Source organism: Rhinatrema bivittatum, chromosome 14 (assembly GCF_901001135.1).
Source record: "Rhinatrema bivittatum chromosome 14, aRhiBiv1.1, whole genome shotgun sequence".
Classification (NCBI taxonomy): domain Eukaryota; kingdom Metazoa; phylum Chordata; class Amphibia; order Gymnophiona; family Rhinatrematidae; genus Rhinatrema; species Rhinatrema bivittatum.
Genome location: NC_042628.1, coordinates 67,100,070 through 67,117,418, shown reverse-complemented (window position 1 = coordinate 67,117,418; position 17,349 = coordinate 67,100,070). Strand labels below are relative to the sequence as shown.

The 17,349-nt window shown below is 46.0% G+C and overlaps 1 protein-coding gene across 1 annotated transcript in view; it reads right to left on the bottom strand.

Moving 5' to 3' along the window:
* Positions 1-3,920, bottom strand: part of LOC115075810 (sialic acid-binding Ig-like lectin 13) — a 143,945-nt gene extending 140,025 nt beyond the window's left edge. The window contains exon 1 of the mRNA XM_029576610.1: positions 3,643-3,920. Coding sequence (XP_029432470.1) covers positions 3,643-3,913 — 271 coding nt within the window. The 5' untranslated portion in view covers positions 3,914-3,920. The remainder of the gene's footprint in view (positions 1-3,642) is intronic.
* Between the last annotated feature and the right edge of the window lie 13,429 nt (positions 3,921-17,349).

Below are 17,349 nucleotides of genomic sequence, written 5' to 3'. Positions count from 1 at the left end.
TATAGGTATAATTGAAGTGTGCAGTCGTAACGTGATATGCAGGTCGAGGGAGTGCTTGTTGTGTATGGTCTTGTGAATAATGGTGAGGGACTTATGCAGGATTCTGAAGTTTATAGGGAGCCAGTGGAGATTCCTGAGAATGGGTGTGATGTGATCTCCTCGGTTGGAGTTTGTCAGAATTCTGGCGGCAGCATTCTGAAGCATCTGAAGGGGTTTAGTGGTAGAAGCGGGGAGTCCCAGTAGGATGGCATTGCAGTAGTCTATCTTGGAAAATAGGGTAGCCTGGAGAACCGTCCTAAAGTCGTGGAAGTGGAAGAGTGGTTTAAGTCTTTTTAGAATGTGTAATTTGTGGAAGCAGTCCTTGGTTGTGTTGTTGACAAATTTCTTTAAGTTCAGATGGTTCAGATGGCTATATATTCTACAGACACAACCCAAAAAAAAAAAAGCCAAGATTCTCCATCCACAATGATACAAACCTAGAAAAAGGAAATCTCCAAAAAACAAATAAGATAGCAATACTGTCTTGCAACAAATTTTGGTGTAAACTTATTAATTCTATTTAATAACACTGCAGCAAGCCTGACGGCATGCCCTATAACAAATGGGCTGCCCGGACAGTGCCATCATTTGCGATTTGTGTGGAAAAGAAAAAATTTTAAGTCATTTTTTCTTTTGCAAATAAAATATTGGAACTATGTATATTAATCGTCTCAATAGTGATCTTGACTCAATAGCGGCCATAGTTTCACATCCATGCTTCATCAGGAGGCCCATGATAATCTAATCAACTCAAACTATACCATTTAACTCTAGTTCTCTTCATTCATTAATCCATCATTATTGAAGGATTGCATTCGTCTCACCATGATGTGTCCAAGGCATTCTACAAACAATAGCTTTATGGCTCCTGAAGCAAGATGTCCTAGTCTGGAGTCAATTATTAAAAAAAAACCCAAAAACCTCAAGCCTTGTTTTATTCATTTTTGCATACCACACCCTTGATATTAACCATCCTATTTGTATAATACAAATTGATCTTCTCACATTTCACTCTGCATGTCTACCAGGCAGCATATTTACACTGAGGGGAGGAAGGAAGGGGGGAAATTCCCCTTGTCACTGTGGACAAAATAAGAGAGAGCTTCCTGATATGTTACAGCTGGTAATTTTTAAATCCGCATTCTGAAAGTCCTGTTTCCAGCTCTGTCACCAGTCTGGTAGTAATTATTTGGACTTCTGGTGAGGTTATGAAAAAACGGACAGAATCTATTAATTCTGTCATCATTCAAAGCCTCACAGCCATTTCTGATTACATTCTATGGGGCATATTTTTGGGGGTGGGGGTCGGTTGGACTTTTGGTGATGCCATCAAAAGGCAGCAAAGTGTCACTTCTGGTGACATCATACAGGGTGTTGTTTGGATCTGGGGCATGTTTTGGGTGGGAGGTGGTGTGGCTTATGGTGAAGTTTGGGAGGAACTACTCCATTCACTTCTATAGAATGTGAGGGGTTGGTGGTTATGGGTTGTTTTGGGTGGGGCCATGATCTAGAGTAGGTTGGGTGCATCGTTTGGATGGGAGGGGGTATTCTTTGGAGTGGGGCATGTGCAGAGCTATACCCATCCACTTCTATGGGATTGGAGGAGCATGGGTGGAGTTTGAGATAGGCATGGGTGGGGTCTAAGCCAGAAGTGAAAGCTGATTGGCTGCTGTCAAATTTGATTAGAGTGGATCCGTTATGCTACTAGTGCTATATATGTTGAATACTACTTCAGACATGATAAATAGTAATAGCAGCAGTAGCAATAAATCAATGGTTGTATTTCCCCTCCTGTTACTAGCATGCGCCACGGGATGGAAGAGAAACAGGAGAGAGGCTGGATTAGGCAGCAGAGTAGCTCTTCTCTGTTCTCTCCACTCTATCTATTCCAGACTTAGCCTCACCATCCCTCATCCTGTACTCTGCTGCTGCCTGGAAGTGATGTGGGTGCTATAGCAGAAAACAGAGGGCTGATTGCTGTTGAATGTGTTTCCTTGCAGTACAACTGGGTGACCATACTTATCCATGGGGAGAGTGCTGGGATCAGGGAGGTAGGTAAGAAGGAAAGTGCTGATTTCAGCCTTGGAGATAGAGGGCAGAATGCTGAGGTCATTCCTGGAAGGGGGAAAGAAAGAGAATGTGTGAGTGGGATGGGGGTGCAGAGGAAGAGATAAGAATGATGTATACAATCCCCCCATCAGTAAATTCACATTGAATCTCAGGGTGAACATTATTCAAATGTTCACAGATTTGGATGTGTGGCTGCACAGGGCACCCAAATTCCTGCCTAAGGGACCAATGTTATGCTAGCATTGGGTACCTCTCTGCTGCCAATACCTTCTCCCACCTCACCATGATACATGATAATTGCAGCCAATCCAAGAGGCAGAAGGCCACATCTGCTGAAGAGCTCAGAGGCTCATGTAAGGTGCAGAGGATGAATGAAGCTATTTTATAGGCCTGTGAAGATCTGCCTTCAACCTGCAAGCCTTGCATCTAGGAAGTGAAGCAGGATTAGGAGGCAAGATGGATCAGGGCCACCCCTGAAAGAATTTGGGACACAAAGATAGAAGAAAGAATTATAGATGGAAGAGGTTGTATAGCCGGGCCAGAGCAGGGGGAGGAAGAGGGAAACTACTGCCAAGCACTGGAGGGTGGGAGAATAGAAAACTTGTGCTGAGCAGGGGTGAGGGCATGGAGAAAGATAAGGGACTGGCTGTTAGGGAAGCAAGAGCAGAAAGAGGGGAAGGGATATGGTGACAGGGAGTAGAGTGGACAGGGGGGAAAAAGAGCAAGGAGTTAGAGGAGGCAGGGTACCTTCAGAGATTATAAACTCTTTATGGAAGGAAATTATTTATTATGAATTCCAAGAATGATGTAAGGTATCCCAGAAGTCCAAATGTATTTTTACATTTTCAGGGTGTGAGAGGAGGATGGGGGTATTGAAAGAGAGAAGGAAGTAAGGGGACAGGTTATTCAGGCAGATTATAAACACTTTGGGTACTGGAATTATAGCACCTAAATTCTAAAAATGCTGTTAGGCACCTTGAGTCATGGAAAGGCATGCTAAAAATACACATACCCTTTTCTCTTTGTCAAGGAGAGAAGGGATGAGAAGAGAAAGAGCGTATGTATGGTATGTGGGGGGGTGGGGTGGGGGGGGGAGGTGGACTGGGATAAGGAATGGGAAAGAGAGAGAGAGAGATAGAAGATGAGATGGGGAAAGGGGTAAATTCAAGTGTTGGCTTCTGGATGCCAGAGACCAACAGTATGCCAATGAATAGACTCAGTAGGCAAAGTATATTTTTATGGGTGGGAGGTGGGGGGGGGGGGGGGGGGGGGGTAGCCATGTCCACTCTGTAGCCTTCTTTTTAAAGCAGGGATAGTGATTCCCATTTTATTACAGTAAGTTCAGGCTTATTGGGGTCAAAACAAACAGAAATCTGGGTGCAACTTCTATGGGTTTTAGTTCAGTCCAGATAGAAGCAGACAGCACTTCTGCAGTCCAAACTGTGCAGGGCTCTTTTATATTTATGAATAAGCGGCTTGGGAAAAATGGATCATTTGTTACAGTATTTTTTTCAATAGAAGCAAGTTACTTACTCTTCACATATAAGGTGACAGTTTTCTCCGTAGACATTTTCACCCCAGGGTAATGCACCAAACAGGTCAGAGTTTTCCTGTGGTCATCCGTAGATGTAGTAAAGGTGAAACTGGATGAATAGCTGAATGTTCCATCATTATGAGAAGATGTTGTGTTAGTCGTGGAATTAGGTGTAGTTAATGCTTCTATCCAGGTGATGATGGGGGCGGTTCCCGCACACCTCCCCGGAGCTGTGCAGTTAATAGTCAGTGTTACATCTGGCTCCAGCATCTCAGGGATCTGGCTCGAGAACTCGGGCTGCTTTGAGAAATCTAAACAAGAGATAGAGAAAAAAACAGCCACATCACACTCCTCTGCAGTTAACACCAGTAGCAAAGAGAAGCCAGTGCCAAAGGCAAGTATGCAATATTACTGCCACGTGCTTATCTCATCACTACTGCAGCAACATGAACGGCATCGGAAAACTTTCATTTCATTTTTCATTTTGTTTTCATTTTTATTAAAATTTATTAATCGCCTTGACAAAGGTCTAGGTGATTCACAATAAAAAGCATATACAAAATAATATTACAATATAAAAAAAGCATACTATGAATTTCATAAAAACAATGGTTTAAAGACATTTGTCAATATCTGCAAGTATTACTCATGTTTACCATCACAGAGAATCAAAATTACTCTTTTGAACAATAATCATTGACATCCAAATAGAGAAGTATTACATTCAGTACACATGAAATTATATATAGCACAAATCAAAGGCACGATGAAACACAAATTCTTTCAAGGATCCCTAAATTTTTTCAAATTATCAAGGGTTCGAAGTTCAAATGGAAGGAGATTCCAGACTGCTGGTGCAGCTACCGAAAAAGATGTCTCTCCAGTAGAAGATAAATGCTCTAGACGAACAGAGGGTACTTCAAGCAAACCGAGTTGAGAAGATCTTAGCCCTCGTGTGGGCTTATAGATATATAATAAAGCATTAGACCATGTTGGAGAATATGGACTAAGTAGTTTAAAGATAGTCAATTTTTGATCCTGTAGTACCACAGATCAGTCTAGATTCCTGGGTTTTGCTTCCCTGCCAGTAGATGGGGATATAGAAAATTTCACTGACACTGTACATAAGCTAGTACCATCTGCAGTCTCTCAGTATTGACCTCTACCCAAGCCAAGATGACCATAACACTAAGAACCCTAAATGCAATCTCTCCCAACAAGCCGGAGGAAGGTAAGGTTGCAACAAAATGGAAAACTTGTTTCCCAAAAAAAATAACTTAAATAAACAGCACTGAAAACTTCCAACAACTCTGCATTATATATTAAATACAGTACGAGTGGACTCCCCAACAGATGGTGCACTGGACTGATCTGTGGTACTATAGAAATGAAATTTAGCTGGAAAGAACCAATTTTCCTTTCCTGTTCATAGCCAGCTCATTCCAGATTTCTCCTATCTTGGGTAGGACCTAGAGAGTCTCACTTGCAGAACACTGTCACCAAAAGCACATAAGAACATAAGAATATGGAAGCTGGTGTCCCGATATCCAAGCAATAATTTCTGGTGAAAGTGTGCAGCAACCTCCAAGTATCTGCCCTGCAAACCTCCTGTGGAGACACCCATTGTGATTCAGCCCAAGAGGTCGACTGAGAACATATCAAGTAAGCTCTTATGCCCTCAGGTACAGGATGACCCAATTGCCAGTTTAAACACCCCCTTCTTTGGACCAGTCCACAGAACAAAGCGTTGATTTGATCTACAAAAATCATTTGTGATTTTCAGATACCTCAACAATACACATCTTACATCTGAGAGCCTATGTTCTCTCACTTAAAGCATGGAGGAATCCAAATCCAGAATGGCTGGAAGGTCCACCGTCTAAGATTGAATGTCTAACCCACCTTTGGCAGACAGGAAGGCACCATGCATAACTACACCTCCTAATCCAAAATCACCAAAAAGGGATCTCGACAGCTCCAACATTCTCCTGGCTGAACAAATAGCCACCAGAAAAAACACCTTGAGAGTCAAGTCTTTTAAAGTTGCCCTCCTTAGTGGTTCAAACAGAGCCACACACATCCCTCTAAGCACCAGATTAAGATTCCATGATGAACAGATCTTTCACAAATTCTTAGCCCCCTGAAGAACCCGTAAAATATCTGAATGTGTGGACAAAGGATATCCCTGCACCTTACCCTGAAGAAAGCCCAAGGATGCTACCTGGACTCTCAGAGAGTTAAAGGCCAGACCCTTGATGAAACTCTACTGTAGAAAAGCCAAAATATGCAACACTGTAGCCAGAATAGACTGCCATTGTTTTCACTACACCACAGGCTCGAAGACCCGCCAAACTTTCACATATGCCAAGGACACGAAGGTCATATGGCCTGCAATAAGGTGGTAATAACTGCTTCAGAATATCCCTTCCACCTCAGCAGTCTCTGTTCAAAAGTCAGGCCACGAGGCAGAAGTGAGATGTCTGATCTGAAAATTTGGGGCCCTGGAGGCGGACCTCAGCAGGCTATGTTGACCATGGTCAACGATGCCATTCTGTAGTCACCAGAATCATGTTGCTCGAATGCTTCTCTATCTGCCACAACACCTTGACCACCAGTGGCCCTGGAGGAAAGACAAAAAAAAGAATGCCTCGAAGCCATGGTAGAATAAGAGCATTGACTCCTTCTACCCTGTGTTTTCTGCGGGGGCTGTAAAAATGAGACATCTTGCCATTCTGCCTGTTTACCATTAAGTCCATATGTGGATACCCCCATGCTTTGTGGATGAGTCATATCGTCGATACTGACAGGTCTAATTTTCCCTGAAGTCTAATTTTCTTTGACTGAGAAAATCCACCAGAACATTTGGCATCCCAGTGATGTGTGATGCCACTATCCTCTCCAAGAGCTGTTCTGCCTAAAGAATCAACTCTTGGGCCTCCTGAGCCACTGCCCAACTCTTGGTGCTCCCCAGCCAGTTGATATAAGCCCCCGATGTTGCATTGTCTGATAGGCCTTGCAGAGGCCGGTTGTGCAACAGAGGAGAAAGGCAAGTACAGTGTAATGCACTGCTCTCGTCTATAACTAACTGATTGACCATGAAGCCTCTTTCTTCAACCATTGGCCCTGCATTGATGGATCTGACATATTGCTCCCCAACTGAAAAGGCTGGCATCGGTGGTGAGTATCACCTACTCTGGAACATCTAGTTCCACACCATGCTCCAGACTGGTCCAAATATGCCACCCCAAAAGACTGTCTCTGCCCTCCCCCGTGAGCAGAAGGGGGAGATGGAACTCCTCTGACAATGGATTCCAGTGGGAGAGAAGAACCTTCTGAAGACATCACATATGCCCAATGCACTAGCTCCAATGTGATGTCATAAAACCTAAGCAAATAGTCCCAGACCCTGGGTATTGAAAGTTCTAATAGATATCAAATTTGACCCTGCAGCAGGAGGAAGTGATGAAACCCTGAAAAATGGAGGCTTCATCCCGGAGCTCCGTTCTCCTACTTGCTATCATTATCAATTGCAGCGTTAGCACCCCTTTGAAAGCAAGCACAATGGCCATGTCCAAAAGAAGAGAGTTTGGAGATGGCACTGGTGAAAAGAAAAACTGATTTGAAGCAGTTCTTGTTCACAAGCCAGGAGGCTATCTGCAGCCACTTTGGATGATGAGGAGAAGGAAGAACGCATGGAAGTGGAGGCAAGCTAAGAAGTAAAAGGAGATGAGCGAGAGGCAGATAATGCCAGTCAACCTACCCGAGCAGAGTTCTGGTGGTAGTTTGCTGAACTGCAACAGGACATGGCACAAATCAAATCAGAATTCAAAGTGATGATGACAGAGTGAAGGGGAGACATAGTGACATTTGGAAACATTGTGGTGGAAGCAGAAGCATGGATGGATGAGCAGGCCATTGATATGGCAGTGTGCCATGAGGAGTCAGCGGGCTTGCAAAAACAGCCCAGGAATTAGAGGGAAGACTCAAGGCCCTGGAAAAGAGGCCTCGCTAGATGAACTTAAGATTTAGGGGAGTACGTGGGGTGCTACTGAGTACTGTTGAAGATGGCAGCTTGATTCCCTAGCTCCTCAGACTCTCTCTGACCTTTTTGATCACCTGTGGTCTGCTGTGCAATTTTTTGGAGACTTCAATGGCTTAACATTTCAAATTATGTCAGGACCCAAATCTGGCAAGATCAAGGCAGCCTTTTCTATTTCCTCTGGAACTAGATGCACCAAACATGATCCTCCAACCCCAAAGAAGTCAGTGCCACCTAAGCCACCCCCCCCCCCCCCCTTCTGTCTCTGACCCAATGCTGGTGGAGCTTCATTCTCTCAAAGAAATGCTTTAGCACAAAATGTTGACAACTTGTGCCATTACGTTCCACCTTACTAATTTAGCCAACAATGTTGCAGCTTTCCAGCCTCAAATCGAGACGTTGGAACAGAGGGTGGAACTCTGTGAGGCTGATCTTACTGAACTGTGTGTGGCTACTTCCAAGACGGCTGACCTCCAATGTACTGTTGGAAATCTTTCTAACTGAAATTCACGGAACAATCTCCAAATTCTGGGCATATCTGAAGGGCATGAAGGATCTGACATACTTCCCTTTCTTCGACAGTTCATATTTGTCTTGGTATGCAATTTAATCCCCCATTGGAAATCAAATGAGCACACTGGGTTCCATCTCGCTCACTTCGACAGGCCAAATTTCTTTGGCCTGTCATCCTTAAAATATCCGCAGGCCCTCACAATTCTACTGTTGCAAAAATATTTCACATGAGGGAATGAGACTCCTTTTTGCACCCGATTTCGCTCACCACTGCTCATCAAAAAAACATTTTTTAGCGATGTGGTCTTAGCTGAAGGACATCAGTGCACAATATGGCCTTATCTACCCTGCCTGGATGCGGATTACATACCGCAATGCTACCAAGACTTACCACACTCTTGAGGATCTTCAATCCTATCTTGACAGTCTTTCGCTGACATTGGAGATGGTGACCTGATGATTGTATATTTTGCCCAAAGTCATTCAACATAATTGCATGTTTTTATTACCATTGATATTCTCTAACTATTTTGGGGGCCTCTTTTTTCTTTTCTTTTGTGAAATATCTCAACACAGAGCATTTTTTTCTTTCCAGTCATACTGGACTGGCTAAGTACTGTCAATGCTTGTTTTATGTTTCCAAATAAGATCCTCACCAAATGAATGTATAATATACCGCACAAGTAACCCCACCTGGTACTTTTATTTTTATATGGGTTATTATCTGTACACCCGCTCAATATTTACATTTATTAATTTTCATTGACATTTTTTTCTTTTGTTTTTAATTCAAATTTAATAGGAATGCAGGGGATGGTTTCATATATTAGTGGGCTACCTTCCAGGTGCCGTAGTTGTTGTAATCATTAACGCACCCTCCAGCCTCCAGTTTTTTATTCAAACTTATATTGTTAAAAATCTATTGAGCTGGGCTGTTACGATCCCCCCTGTTGCTGCGCTACAGGAGGTATCTTACCTTCCCTCCGGAGGCCGCTCCGAAGCCAGGGCCTCGCCTGTGCACCATCCAGGACTTGCTCCAGGGCCTGGGAGGCGTAGCTGTTCCTGAGGCCTGCCTGTGGCTCGCTTGGCTCTATTGTGGGAGGGAGGGAGGCGGGGGCGGCCTTTGGCCGCCCGCCCCCTTAAAGAAAAAGGAGAAAGGGACAACCAAAGAAGGGGAAGGAGAATCCATTGCTCACCAGCGCCCCCTTGCGAGGGCGCTGGAGACGACAAGTATGGGACAAAGGGAGGGAAGGAAGGAGGGGCAACAAAAACAAGAGGCCACTAGGTCACATGTGGCCAAAAAAGCACAGTAGCAGCAGCAGTAGCTGGAACCAGCAGGCAGTAGCAGCAGCAGGGCTCAGGAGTAGCAGCAGCAGGCTGGAAGGGCTCCAGGGGCCCAGAATGCAGCAGGGGCCTAGAATGCTCCAGGGCCTGGGAGGCCTAGCTGTTCCTGAGGCCTGCCTGTGACTCGCTTGGCTGCATTTGGACTTCCTGGTTGGCCACGCCCTTCTCCCTAGGGGCCGGCCCGCAGCTCTCCACCCCAGTTATAGGGCCAGCAAGGGGCGGTCCTGCCAAACTCCTCCCAGGGAGTTGCCTACATCCTGCAGTATAAAAGGACTCTCATTTCACGTGCTACTTGCCTTCGGATTGAGTACTACAGTTGTCTGTACCTCCTCCTTGATCCAGGTCCTCCGTGGTCTTGCTTGTGTTGATGGCTCCTTGTCCTGGCTCTGTCCTGATGTCCGCTCCTGATGTTACCTGATGTCTGTTCCTGATCCAGTGCTTGATCCAGTTCCTGATTTCCCCAGATAACCCTGCTTCAGGCTGCCGGTGTGCAGCAAACCCTGCCTTAGACTGCCAGGAGTGTAGCTACTTGCTTCTACCCTGTTCCTGAATGCTAGCACCTCGTTCCTGTATCTTCAAGATGTCCTGGTGCCTTGCGGCAAGCCCCGTGGGCAGGCTGAGTAGGGTGCTTCGTGATGCAAGCCATGCACCTCGTTCCTGAGTCTGTGAGAGCCTTACCCTGTTCCTGAAAGCTAGCACCTCGTTCCTGTATCTTCAAGATGTCCTGGTGCCTTGCGGCAAGCCATGTCGTGGTCCGTGACCAGCCCCATGGGTGGGCTGAGTAGGGCGCTTCGTGATGCAAGCCATGCACCTCGTTCCTAAATCTGTGAGAAAGCCTTACCCTATTCCTGAACTCTCTGAAAGCCTGGTATCCTGCGGCAACCTCTGTCGTGGTCCGTGACCAGCCCCACGGGCGGGCTGTGTAGGGCGCTCCATGTTGCCAGTCTCGTACCTCGCCCCTGAGTCTCCTGTATGCATCATAGCCTCGTGTTCCTGACTCTACGTCTGCACCTTCAGTACCTTGTCTCTGATGTCTCTGCACCAGTCCTTGCTTCTGATGTCTCTGCACTAGCCTTCGTCTAAGATGTCTTCTGTGTACTAAGGACTCTGTCTGCCCTCGTTCTCTGTCCGGCCTGCCGCCCTTTGCCGTTACCCAGCGGCAGGTCCAAAAGGGCTTGGAACAGTCGGAGGACCGTTCATCAACCAACATTGCGTTGCTGGTTGTCATGGGTGTGCAGGTCCGGCTGAGGGTCAGACTCTGCTCCTTAACCCCTGCTTCAGTACACGCCTGGCTCACCATGCCAGCACCGGCTCACCTCCCATGGTGTGGCTGGGGCTCCTCCCTAGCTCTCGCCGTGGCCCAAGGGCTCACACCACCTGCTTTAGAGACGGCCGTGCTCCTCGCGCCTACGATATGTACCCGAGGGCGCCCAAACCCTCGGCCCGTCAGCAGCGTGGCGGACGCGCCCGTAACATGGGCTACAGAAAAAACCCTTTTTTTATTTATCTTTTACGTGTTTCGTTGTATATGCTTTAATAAAATATCAATTCTTTCCTTTCGTGACAAGCACTTTTCAATTATTCATATAGCCGTCAAGAATAATATACTTGTACTTAGCTTATAGAATGTCTCAAATGATCCCGACTTGCGCAAGTTTCGACAATTACTGTTTTCCTCAGGGTCTATTCATTCTTGTTTAGTCCTTTTTCATGATGGTATTCCTTAAATTCTCCGGTGCTCAAACGAACCTCCGTGTTCAGTCAATTCCTGATGGTGTTTAACTCTGTCTAACTTCCTGTTCAGTTTTAAACACACATCCTGGATACTGGGGGAACCCATCAACAGTCTTTAAATCAGAGAAAACCAATCCAATTGGTCATTCAACCCTGCCAGTTGTTCAGAGTGAAGTCTGAAGATCCATGCCTTTTCCCGATGATTGAGAACTGACTGGCCCCCCTGTTTGTCCGCAATATTATCAATGATTGCCCATTGTAATTGCTCATATGTATGATGACTGTCCATACAATGCTGAACAATGGGGGCTGTAATTGTGGCGTTGTTTATCCGGGACTGATGTTCCGCTATTCTAAGTTTGACAGCCCTACTGGTGGGTCCAACATATACCTTTCAGGCATGGGCATATGATCACGTATATTACTGCTTTTGTTGTGCAATCAGTTTTTGATTTTCTGTATATTTTATATCCAGTAACCGGGTCAGTCCATGTTTCTCCCTCGATGGTAGTATCACAGACTGTACACTTTCCACATTTCCTATGATAACCTTTTTCATTCTTATTTACACTACTTTTTAGTTGTGCTTGGATTACTTGATCCCTAATGTTTCTCCCTCTTCTAGTTGTTATGAGGGGTTCTTCTCCCAAAATGCTATGAAGCACTACTATGTGCCAGTGCTTTCTGACTGACATCTTGATCGCTGTGGTGGACGTACTTTGGGGTAAAATATATACCAGTCTGTTCTGTTCCTTTGCAGGTTGATACTGTAACAAAGATTCTCTGTCACTGTATCTAGCCCTTTTGTAGGCTTTACGAACCACCTTCTTGGGGTATCCTCTTTCCAAAAACTTTTTACTGAGGATATCTGCCTGTTTTTTAAACTCCTCTAATGTTGAACAAATCCGGCGTATGCGAAAAAACTGGGAGACTTGTAGTCCCCGTTTAAACCCCGCTGGGTGAAAACTTTCATAACGAAGTAAATTATTTCTGTCAGTTAATTTTCTATTAAACCGTTGTATGAATGGTATCGCCCCTAATCTGTATCAAGATAAATAAAAGATAAATAAAAAAAGGGTTTTTTTCTGTAGCCCAGCTCAATAGATTTTTAACAATATAAGTTCGAATAAAAAACCGGAGGCTAGAGGGTGCGTTAATGATTACAACAACTACGGCACCTGGAAGGTAGCCCACTAATATATGAAACCATCCCCTGCACTCCTATTAAATTTGAATTAAAAACAAAAAAAAAATTTCAATGAAAATTAATAAATGTAAATATTGAGCGGGTTTACAGATAATAACCCATATAAAAATAAAAGCACCAGGTGGGGTTACTTGTGCATGCTTGTTTTATAGCATCTTATGGATTCTTTTCATATGCTGTTCTTTTTTTGTCTGTTCACTTGTCAAGTACTGCTGTTTATCTTTCTCTTTATGCAGTTGTATATTGCACTTATTTCATCATCATGGAAAATTGAGCTGCCTTTTTCACGGCACACTCAACCCTACTTACTCCCTATCTTGGAACTAATTGCACTGCAAGCTTTTTTCTATTTACTGTGCCTTTCTAATTTGCTCTATTTCTCTGTTACCTTTTCTTTTTTTTTTCTCTTCCTTTCTCTTTAACACTCTAGCATTTCCTTAGAGTACCTATTATTGTTGATTTTAATGATGTTTGTGAACAGCAATTTTTTTCTTTCAATCTTTTTTTGCAATACTAAGCTATTTAAGAATGCATCACTATTTTTCTATTAGTGTTTCTTCAATGTTCCTCTCGATACATTATGGGGTAGATTATATAAATGTACGCACGGACGTACTTTTGTTCATGCACCAGGCGCGAACAAACGTACGCTGGATTTTATAAGATACGTGCGTAGCCTATAAAATCCGGGGTCGGCGCGCGCAAGGGGGTGCACATTAGTTCAACCTGCACGCGCCGAGCCCAGCACGCGCTGCCTGTTCTTCCGAGGCCGCTCCGAAATCAGAGCGGCCTCGGAGGGAACTTTCCTTCCGCTTCCCCTCACCTTCCCCTACCTAACCCACCCCCCCGGCCCTATCTAAACCCCCCCCCCTACCTTTGTTGGCAGATTTATGCCTGCGGAAAGCAGGTGTAAATCTGAGCGCGCCAGCGGGCTGCTGGCGCGCCATCACCCGACCCGGGGGCTGGTCCGGAGGCCTTGACCACACCCCTGGGCCGGTACCACGCCTCCAGGCCCGCCCCCGAAACGCCGCGTCACTCACGGCCCGCCCCCGAAACGCCACATCACTCGCTGCACACCCCCCCCCCCCCGACACGCCCCTCCATGCAAGCCCCGGGACTTACGCGCGTCCCGGGGCTTGCGCGCGCCGCTGAGCCTATGCAAAATAGGCTCGGCGCGTGCAGGGGGGGTTTGGGGTAGGTTTTCGCGTACCCCTTTGAAAATCTATCCCTATGGCTACTGAGCTAAAATTTAACTTTTGTATGTGAATGGTCTTAATCACTGTCAGGCCTATCCAATACCGAGCGGTAGGAAGAGCTGCGTTAGTGCCTACGGCACCCGCGGTTACCGCCCGCACAGTGCAGCTCACCTACCGCTCGATCCTGAAGCCTAATTATATGTAAATGTAAGCCGCGTCCGAAAAGCCTTAGTCCCGCGCAACCCAGGATACTGGATAGAGCGCCTATACAGGATCCTGGGTGCGCGGGCCTAAGGCTTCACGCCACGCTGGTATCTGTCATTTCAAATGTCATTTGAAATGACAGATACCAGGAAGCAACGGCGGCGACAGCGCAGAAACAACGGCGAAACGACTTGTCAGTGTCCCCCCTCCTCTCGGAGCAGGGCGCGAAAAGCCGCCTTGCTCCAGGAGGAGGGGGGACACTGACAGCAGCGAAGCTTTCCCCCAGCCCGGACACCGGCGAAGCCAGAAGACAGCGGTGGAGAAACGGCGAAACGACTGTCAGTGTCCCCCCTCCTCTCGGAGCAGGGCGGAAAAGCCGCCTTGCTCCGGGAGGAGGGGGGACACTGACAGCGCACAAGCAGCGATGGAGAAACGGCGAAACGACTGTCAGTGTCCCCCCTCCTCTCGGAGCAGGGCGGAAAAGCCGCCTTGCTCCGGGAGGAGGGGGGACACTGACAGCGGCAAAACTTTCCCCCAGCCCGGACACCGGCAAAACTTACAATTTTGCAGCCATGAGCCACGAGCAGGAATGCGAAGATCTGGCTCCGATAGCTCCTCCCGACAAGATGGCCGCCTGCACTGGGAAAGAGTACAATTGGCCGCTCAAGACGTGATGTCGTGACGTCACGTCTTCAGCGGCCAATTGCACGCTTTCCCCGTGCAGGCGGCCATCTTGTCGGGAGGAGCTAAGGCAGGCCAGATCGTGTTCGTGCTCATGGCTGGCTGCAAAAAAGTAAGTTTTTTGCCGGCGTCCGGGCTGGGGGAAAGTTTTGCCGCTGTCAGTGTCCCCCCTCCTCCCGGAGCAAGGCAGCTTTTCGCGCCCTGCTCCGAGAGGAGGGGGGACACTGACAGTCGTTTCGCCGTTTCTCCGCCGCTGTCTTCTGGCTTCGCTGGTGTCCGGGCTGGGGGAAAGCTTCGCTGCTGTCAGTGTCCCCCCTCCTCCCGGAGCAAGGCAGCTTTTCGCGCCCTGCTCCGGGAGGGGGGAGAAGAGACAAGTGGCGAAACAACTTACTTGCACGGGGGAAAGCGGTCTCCGTGGCAGCCCCAGTCCTCTCCCCTCCTCCCGAAGCCAAAAAAAAAAAAAAGCTTTTTTTTTTTTGGCTTCGGGAGGAGGGGAGAGGACTGGGGCTGCCACGGAGACCGGCACCCATGATCGCGGCCGGGGCAGGTGAGCGGGGGCTGGGGGAAAGCTTGCCAGCTACCCTTACCCATGCCTCTACCGCCTGGGTCAGGGTAGGCGGTAAGTTTGCAGGTTAAACGCGCGACAAAACGGCAGGGAAAGGTAGCGTTAGTCGGGGCGCGGGTTACGGGATGCTAGGGGAATAGCTAATTGGCTCGTTTGCATGCAATATCGAGCTAATTCGCTCGTTTGCATGCAATATACATGCCGCGGGCGGAAGGGGTTACCCGGGGAATTTAGGACGCGGTAGGAGTAGGTTAAAGGGGATTCGGGATCGCAGGAAGGGCTAACGCGGCCGGAACGTGAGTAAAAAGCGGCTTAGGAGCAGGGTAAATGCAGCCGCACTTTACAGGATAGGCCTGTGTATTAAGTGAAAAAAAAGTGCTGACATATTTTAATTCTTCGCATCCTGATACTGTTTTTCTACAAGAGGCTCACCTGTCCCTTTCTGAGCCTCTCAAACTTAGGAGAGATCAGGTGGGGCAGGTGGCATTTACGGTGACACCCTTCAGAAAAAGAGGTGAGGCCATTCTGTATCACAAAGAGCTTCAGTTACAGCTTCTTCATCAAGAAAGTGATGCTGAGGGTAGATAGATTGCGGATATAGAAAAAATTCTCAATCTCTTTTTATTGATTGTTAATATTTATATGCCTAATACCAATACCTCTTTTTTTTTTCAGGAAGTTTCGACTTTACTTTTTAAATATGCTGACCTTCCTGTTCTACTTGAGTGGGGGTGGGGGGGGGATTTCAATCTGCCTCTCGATTTAGTTATGGATAGGCAATCCTCTTGCCCTTGCAGACCTTTCTCTTCTCATATTGCTCTTACTACTCTAGTTTCTGCATTAATCTTATTCTCACATTGATTTTTTTTATTTTATTTCCAAATGTCTTCTGAGCTCTGTCACTCAAAATAGCATTCTCCCAATTCTCATCTCTGACCATGCTCTCTTTGTATCTTTGCTTGGATATTTCACTGCCCCCCTGTCCACCCGAGCCACCAGATCTACCAACAAAGGCACCCTACACGTTCAATCCTTGAAACTGGCACATCTCTCCTCCACCCGTGACCGTGCCATCTCTATTGCCGGGCCCGTTCTCTGGAATACACTACCTGTCCACATGCGACTTGAACCCTGTGCATTTAAATTCAAAAAGAAATTAAAAACTCTCCTGTTCAACCATGCTTACACAGAATAGCTCCTTCCACTCCCCCTCGCAGTCCCCTTTCAGGTGACCTCCTTATATTAAGGAGACTTTCATTGTAAATTGTTTTGGTTATTACCTTCTTGTTCTCCTATCCTTCCTACTGCCTTTCTGTTCTTCCCCCCGCCCAGTTACATTCCCCTGTTGCAATGTATTTTCCAATCTTTCAGTTACTATGTGAACCGGTATGATGTCCCCACAAATACCGGTATATAAAAGTTTCTAAATAAATAAATAAATAAATGTAACACCTTCCACTCCTCATGGAGGAATTCTTTTTGAACAACACTTACTGTGGAACATCTCAGCAAGTAGTGTGGGAAGCCTTAAAGGTTACGATTCACAGGGAGATAATTAGCTATGCTACTCAGAAATGCAACAGCAGAGAGAAGAGCTGATTTTGTTGGAAACTCAAATTTCGCACTTAGAATGCAAACATGTGTATTCTAATAATAATACTCTTCTTCCTACACTCTATAAACTAAAATGTCAATACAATAAATTACTGAGTGCCAGAGTTGGGAAAGCCATTTTTCTGCAAAAATCCAGATATTATGCTGAAAATAATTCATCTGGTAAATTGCTAGCTAACTATCTGAAAGGTCGAAAAGAATATAAGAGGATAGTCGCTCTTAAATTATCTTCTGGGGTTAATTTATTTAAAGAACAAGATATTATTCCTCAATTTAAAGATTTTTATGCTTTGTTATATGCTTCTCAATCTTGCAATGATTCATTAGGGATATGCAGAAGAAAAAAATGTGTTGCGATTCAGTTTTCGTTTCACCAGGACCCAAATTTGTTGCATTCGTTTCATAGGGGGGCAAACCAATTCATTGATTAGTTTTATTTGTTTTCTGATTTCCCATTAAAGTCAATGGGAGAAGTATTTGCAGCCTATTTTTCGCTGCAGAATTAGTTTTCTTATCAATTCTGATGAAACTTCTGGGTAGCGATCATCAGAACGAGAAAAGAGCTCCAAGGTACTTAGACTGTGGCAAAGTGGAACCAAAGTGGCATGA